This window comes from Salvelinus alpinus, chromosome 8 (assembly GCF_045679555.1).
Source record: "Salvelinus alpinus chromosome 8, SLU_Salpinus.1, whole genome shotgun sequence".
Classification (NCBI taxonomy): domain Eukaryota; kingdom Metazoa; phylum Chordata; class Actinopteri; order Salmoniformes; family Salmonidae; genus Salvelinus; species Salvelinus alpinus.
In genome coordinates, this window is record NC_092093.1 from 55,311,656 (window position 1) to 55,318,361 (window position 6,706).

General features: G+C 43.8%; 1 protein-coding gene across 1 annotated transcript in view; it reads right to left on the reverse strand.

Moving 5' to 3' along the window:
• The window catches only part of LOC139583299 (collagen alpha-1(XV) chain-like), a 111,530-nt gene extending 105,033 nt beyond the window's left edge, over window positions 1–6,497 (reverse strand). Inside the window, exons 1-2 of the mRNA XM_071414208.1 lie at window positions 6,199–6,497; window positions 6,023–6,099 (exon numbers count right to left, since the gene is read on the reverse strand). Of these exons, the coding sequence (XP_071270309.1) occupies window positions 6,023–6,099; window positions 6,199–6,209 (88 nt within the window). The 5' untranslated portion in view covers window positions 6,210–6,497. The remainder of the gene's footprint in view (window positions 1–6,022; window positions 6,100–6,198) is intronic.
• Window positions 6,498–6,706: the final 209 nt, after the last annotated feature.

A 6,706-nucleotide genomic window follows, 5' to 3' on the forward strand; every position in this document is an offset into this window, starting at 1 on the left:
GAGGCATCAGTCTTCAACCTTAATCTGAATTGGAAATGCTCAATCATACATTTAGACTTGGGGTAGCACAAAGGCCGGAATGGCGCATTGTGCCTGCTAGCTGATCAAATTCACATTAACAAGCATTAAGAGAGACAAATCACCATGAGTGAATTCCCACAAACTCATTTTACGATGTCTCCACAAGAAAAACAACCTAACTTCTACAGCTACATTGCTTGCTGTTTGGGGTTTTAGGCTGGGTTTCTGCACAGCACTTTGTGACATCGGCTGATGTAAAGAGTGCTTTAATAAACACATTTGATTGATTGATTAACTAGCTATGCCAGTACCTCATACTCATGGTATGTGTAAGGGCTCATTACAATGCCACACACTTAGCCAGGTATTTGTCTAGGACAAGGCTGATAAGGAAACCATTAGGGGTAGTCCTTATCACTACACATGGAGCCTACAACAGCTGTGTTTAGACAGGCAGCCCAATTTTGATATTTTTTCAACTAATTGTTCTTTTGACCAATCACATCAAGATCCTTTCATATCAGATCTTTTTCAGAGCTGATCTGATTGGTCAAAAGACCAATTAGGGAGAAAAAAAGATCAGATTCGGGATGCCTGTGTAAACACAGCCATACTTCAGGGAACAAGAGATAGTTAAAAAGTATAGGTGGTGGGTAGGCTACAGCACAAAACTCCAAAATGGGTAAAACCAGCTCGATTTCAACAAATACACAAAGATGGAACCTTTTCTAGGCGACAGCTTTGTCTGTTCAAGTATTTACTGCATACATGTGCCTGGAAATATTTGTCCCTTACGGTCTTGTCTGGCAAACGCAGCGCACACGGGACAATTTTTTTATCCGAAAAAAGCGAATAATCTTCCAGCAGCTTATGAGTAATGGCAAGGCCACAAACCGAACAGCTAACATTCCCTGCGCCGTGATCCATAACAAATACAGTCGAGGAAAATGTCAAATGTCAGGCGAAAACAACTAAAGGTGCTTCCTTAAATAGTACCCGCAAAACATCCGTTTCAACGTCAACAGTGAAAAGGCGACTCCGGGATGCTGGCCTTCTAGGCAGAATTCCTCTGTCCAGTATCTGTGTTCGTTTGCCCATCTTAATCTTTTCTTTTTATTGGCCAGTCTGAGATATGGCTTTTTCTTTGCAACTCTGCCAAGAAGACCAGCATCCCGGAGTCGCCTCTTCACTGTTGAGACTGGTGTTTTGCGAGTACTATTTTATGAAGCTGCCAGTTGAGGACTTATGAGGCATCTGTTTCTCAAACTAGACACTCTAATGTACTTGTCCTCTTGCTCAGATGTGCACCGGGGCCTCCCACTCTTCTTTGACTCTATGTAAACTGGAAACCACATATCCCGAGGCTGCCTTCATTGTAGCTGGGGATTTTAACAAGGCTAATCTGAAAACAAGACTCCCTAAATTCTATCAGCATATCGATTGCGCAACCAGGGCTGGTAAAACCCTGGATCATTGTTATTCTAACTTCTGTGAAGCATATAAGGCCCTCCCCTGCTCTCCTTTCAGAAAAGCTGACCACGACTCCATTTTGTTGCTTCCAGCCTACAGACAGAAACTAAAACAAGAAGCTCCCGCGCTCAGGTCTGTTCAACGCTGGTCCGACCAATCTGATTCCACGCTCCAAGACTGCTTCGATCACGTGGATTGGGATATGTTCCGCATTGCGTTCAACAACAACATTGACGAATACGCTGATTCGGTGAGCGAGGTCATTAGAAAGTGCATCGGCGATGTCATATCCACAACAACTATTAAAACATTCCCAACCAGAAACCGTGGATTGATGGCAGCATTCGCGCGAAACTGAAAGCGCGAACCACTGCTTTTAACCAGGGCAAGGTGATCGGAAACATGACCGAATACAAACAGTGTAGCTATTCCCTCCGCAAGAAAATCAAACAAGCTAAGCGTCAGTATAGAGACAAAGTAGAGTTGCAATTCAACGGCTCAGACACAAGAGGTATGTGGCAGGGTCTACAGTCAATCACGGATTACAAAAAGAAAACCAGCCCCGTCGCGGACCAGGATGTCTTGCTCCCAGACAGACTAAATAACTTCTTTGCTCGCTTTGAGGACAATACAGTGCCACTGACACGGCCCGCTACCAAAACCTGCGGACTCTCCTTCACTGCAGCCGACGTGAGTAAAACATTTAAACGTGTTAACCCTCGCAAGGCTGCAGGCCCAGATGGCATCCCCAGCCGCGTCCTCAGAGCATGCGTAGACCAGCTGGCTGGTGTGTTTATGGACATATTCAATCAATCCTTATCCCAGTCTGCTGTTCCCACATGCTTCAAGAGGGCCACCATTGTTCCTGTTCCCAAGAAAGCTAAGGTAACTGAGCTAAACGACTACCGCCCCGTAGCACTCACTTCCGTCATCATGAAGTGCTTTGAGAGACTAGTCAAGGACCATATCACCTCCACCCTACCTGACACCCTAGACCCACTCCAATTTGCTTACCGCCCCAATAGGTCCACAGACGACGCAATCGCAACCACACTGCACACTGCCCTAACCCATCTGGACAAGAGGAATACCAATGTGAGAATGCTGTTCATCGACTACAGCTCAGCATTTAACACCATAGTACCCTCCAAACTCGTCATCAAGCTCGAGACCCTGTGTCTCGACCCCGCCCTGTGCAACTGGGTACTGGACTTCCTGACGGGCCGCCCCTAGGTGGTGAGGGTAGGTAACAACATCTCCACCCCGCTGATCCTCAACACTGGGGCCCCACAAGGGTGCGTTCTGAGCCCTCTCCTGTACTCCCTGTTCACCCACGACTGCGTGGCCATGCACACCTCCAACTCAATCATCAAGTTTGCGGACGACACTACAGTGGTAGGCTGATTACCAACAACGATGAGACGGCCTACAGGGAGGAGGTGAGGGACCTCGGAGTGTGGTGTCAGGAAAATAACCTCACACTCAACGTCAACAAAACAAAAGGGATGATTGTGGACTTCAGGAAACAGCAGAGGGAGCACCCCCCTATCCACATCGACGGGACAGTAGTGGAGAGGGTAGTAAGTTCCTCGGCGTACACATCACGGACAAACTGAATTGGTCCACCCACACAGACAGCGTTGTGAAGAAGGCGCAGCAGCGCCTCTTCAACCTCAGGAGGCTGAAGAAATTCGGCTTGTCACCAAAAGCACTCACAAACTTCTATAGATGCACAATCGAGAGCATCCTGTTGGGCTGCATCACCGCCTGGTACGGCAACTGCTCCGCCCACAACCATAAGGCTCTCCAGAGGGTAGTGAGGTCTGCACAACGCATCACCGGGGGCAAACTACCTGCCCTCCAGGACACCTACACCACCCGATGTCACAGGAAGGCCATAAAGATCATCAAGGACAACAACCACCCGAGCCACTGCCTGTTCACCCCGCTATCATCCAGAAGGCGAGGTCAGTACAGGTGCATCAAAGCAGGGACCGAGAGACTGAAAAGCAGCTTCTATCTCAAGGCCATCAGACTGTTAAACAGCCACCACTAACATCGAGTGGCTGCTGCCAACATACTGACTCAACTCCAGCTCACTTTAATAATGGAAATTGATGGAAATTGATCAAAAATGTATCACTAGCCACTTTAAACAATGCCACTTAATTAATATAATGTATATGTATATACTGTACTCTATATCATCTACTGCATCTTGCCATCTTTATGTAATACATGTATCACTAGCCACTTTAAACTATGCACTTTTATGTTTACATACCCTACATTACTCATCTCATATGTATATACTGTACTCGATACCATCTACTGCATCTTGCCTATGCCGTTCTGTACCATCACTCATTCATATATCTTTATGTACATATTCTTTATCCCTTTACACTTGTGTGTATAAGGTAGTAGTTGTGGAATTGTTAGGTTAGATTACTCGTTGGTTATTACTGCATTGTCGGAACTAGAAGCACAAGCATTTCGTTACACTTGCATTAACATCTGCTAACCATGTGTATGTGACAAATAACATTTGATTTGATGTGATTCTTTCTATTCTGGTTAGAGCCAGTTTGCACTGTTCTGTGAAGGGAGTAGTACACAGCGTTGTACGAGATCTTCAGTTTCTTGGCAATTTCTCGCATGGAATAGCCTTAATTTTTTACAGAACAAGAATAGACTGACGAGTTTCAGAAGAAAGTACTTTGTTTCTGGCCATTTTGAGCATGTAATCGAACCCACAAATGCTGATGCTACAGATACTCAACTAGTCTAAAGAAGGTCAGTTTTATTGCTTCTTTAATCAGTATAACAGTTTTCAGCTGTGCTACCATAATTTCAAAGTTTTCTAATGATCAATTAGCCTTTTAAAATGAGAAACTTGGATTAGCTAACACAACGTGCCATTGGAACACAGGAGTGATGGTTGCTGATAATGGGCCTCTGTACCCCTATGTAGATATTCAATTAAAAATGTCTACACTGTATTTCTGATCAATTTGATGTTATTTTAATGGTCAACAAAATTGCTTTTCTTTCAAAAACAAGGACATTTCTAAGTGACCCCAAACTTTTGAACGGTATTGTATACAATCTATGTCTCGTCTTAAAAACGATTCCTTAACCTGTCTCCACCCCTTCATCTACACTGATTGAAGTGACATCAATAAGGGATCATAGCTTTCACCTGGATTCACCTGGTCAGTCTATGTCATGGAAAGAGCAGGTGTTCATAATGTTTTGTACACATATGATCTCCAGAGCTTGTGAAAACGGCATTCTGCGTGCGTTTCTACTGATGAAGAGCGACAGTAATTATCTGTCGGTCTGCACATGGTCCTTTAACATGACGAGCCGTATATATAACATTAAAATAAAATGAAAAATCCTCATATCAACCCATGCATTGACCTGACCTTGAGTTGAAGTTTAAGCCAAGTCAGGGACCTGTCATTAGACAGACGCATACATGCTAGCATGCGCGCGCACACACACGAGGCACACCCCAACACCATTTGAAAGTGTATCATTTTGTTTGGCCCAGGCACAGAATCAGTCCCAACTGTCCTATACAATTCTAAATTTAATGATTTCTACTGGCTGGTTATATGCGGAAATGTATAGTGATAGAGCCCAAACTCAATTGGTTAGCTACTGATGCAACAGGTAGTTTATGCGCTCCGTCATAAAAAACACTTAGCCATCTGAAGATGACCCGTCTGCGTCCATGATTACACTGCAACACTAGTCTGTCTGTGTCAATTGCTTTCAGAGGCCAATGCATTAGCCTGGTTCGCTCACATCATGCGTTACTTTGCTCTGTAGCAGGACCATTAATCACGGAGCCGTCGGTGACAGGTCATTGAAATGTCTCGGTAGACACAGAGCGCACAGCAAGCGCATCAGTTTAAGCTCCCCAATTTGTTCCACACTATGGACATGTTCTGGCTGCGCATTTTGTGAAGTGTCGCACTGTCAAGATATGAGATAAAGCTTTACCAGAATTACACGTTACGCAAATAATAATGGCATTGCTTGGTTTTACGCTTGGTTGTTGATGGTGTCAAAGACATGCGCTGCGTATTTACACCCGCAACGTTCATCCAACTCAGCAGTTTCATGCATCAGTCTGTATGACTTAAAAAGTATTTTTATTTTTCATATTTATAAACATTCTTAAATCCCAACACTAGACCCACAAAGAAAGCGTTTATGGACCCATCACTCAGTTTCATAACGCTATAATAATGGCACAGGACCAATGTCCAAAAAAGTTAAACTTTCTGCAAAGGCATTGATTGCACCAAGAAATTTTAGAATACGATATGCATTATCACTAAATCTTATCACTAAACATGCACTGACTATGTGACTTCATCAAACTATTAGGCAAAACATGCATGAATGAATGAATGGATGCATATTTGCTAGGCAATACTTTCTCACAGTTACACAATAGCAAACCACTTGAGCCAAATGAGAGAGAACAGAAAGAAATATGATGAGCGCGACATACCGTCCAGAAGGCGATATGCAGTCGACAGTTGGCAGTACCACAGTGTGAGGTGTATTCCAACGGACCACAGGGAGAGGCTGATGATAAAGGGGGGAAAAGTTAAGAATTTAGCTGAATAATTTTTTTGGGGTTTTGTTGAAACACTTTCAATACGCGTAAAATATGTGTGAATTTACCGGGAAGTCATCTTCAGTCTAGGTAAGTCCACACAAAAGTCCTCTTGTTCCAATGTGATAGTGGTAAGAGTTGGAGCACTGCTCTATCCTTCACTCACTCACTCTCTTTAAAATGTCTCGATCTCCCCTCACTCACTCTCGGTTTCCTTGGACTGCCCGCAGTTCCAAATGAAACAAAGGTTCCTTTAGACTCCAGGACTAAAACACTGAAATCTGACTCCTCACAGTCGCTCCTCGTGGACTCTCCCCTCATATACCACTACCCCAGATTCAAATTAACGCACACCAACTTCCCTTCCTCTCTATTAAGGAGTGAGCTCTCTCTCCTATCTTTCTCCTGTTTTTAAATGGTTCTTATATGGCCTTGAAATGAGAAAATATGCAACAGGCACAGACGCATACATTTTTTGTATAAAAAAAAAAAGGTGTCCGTTATCACTTGTAGATATTAATTTTTTTTTGTGATGAATATTCACATCATCTTTACCAAACCAGTTGAGGTCAGTGT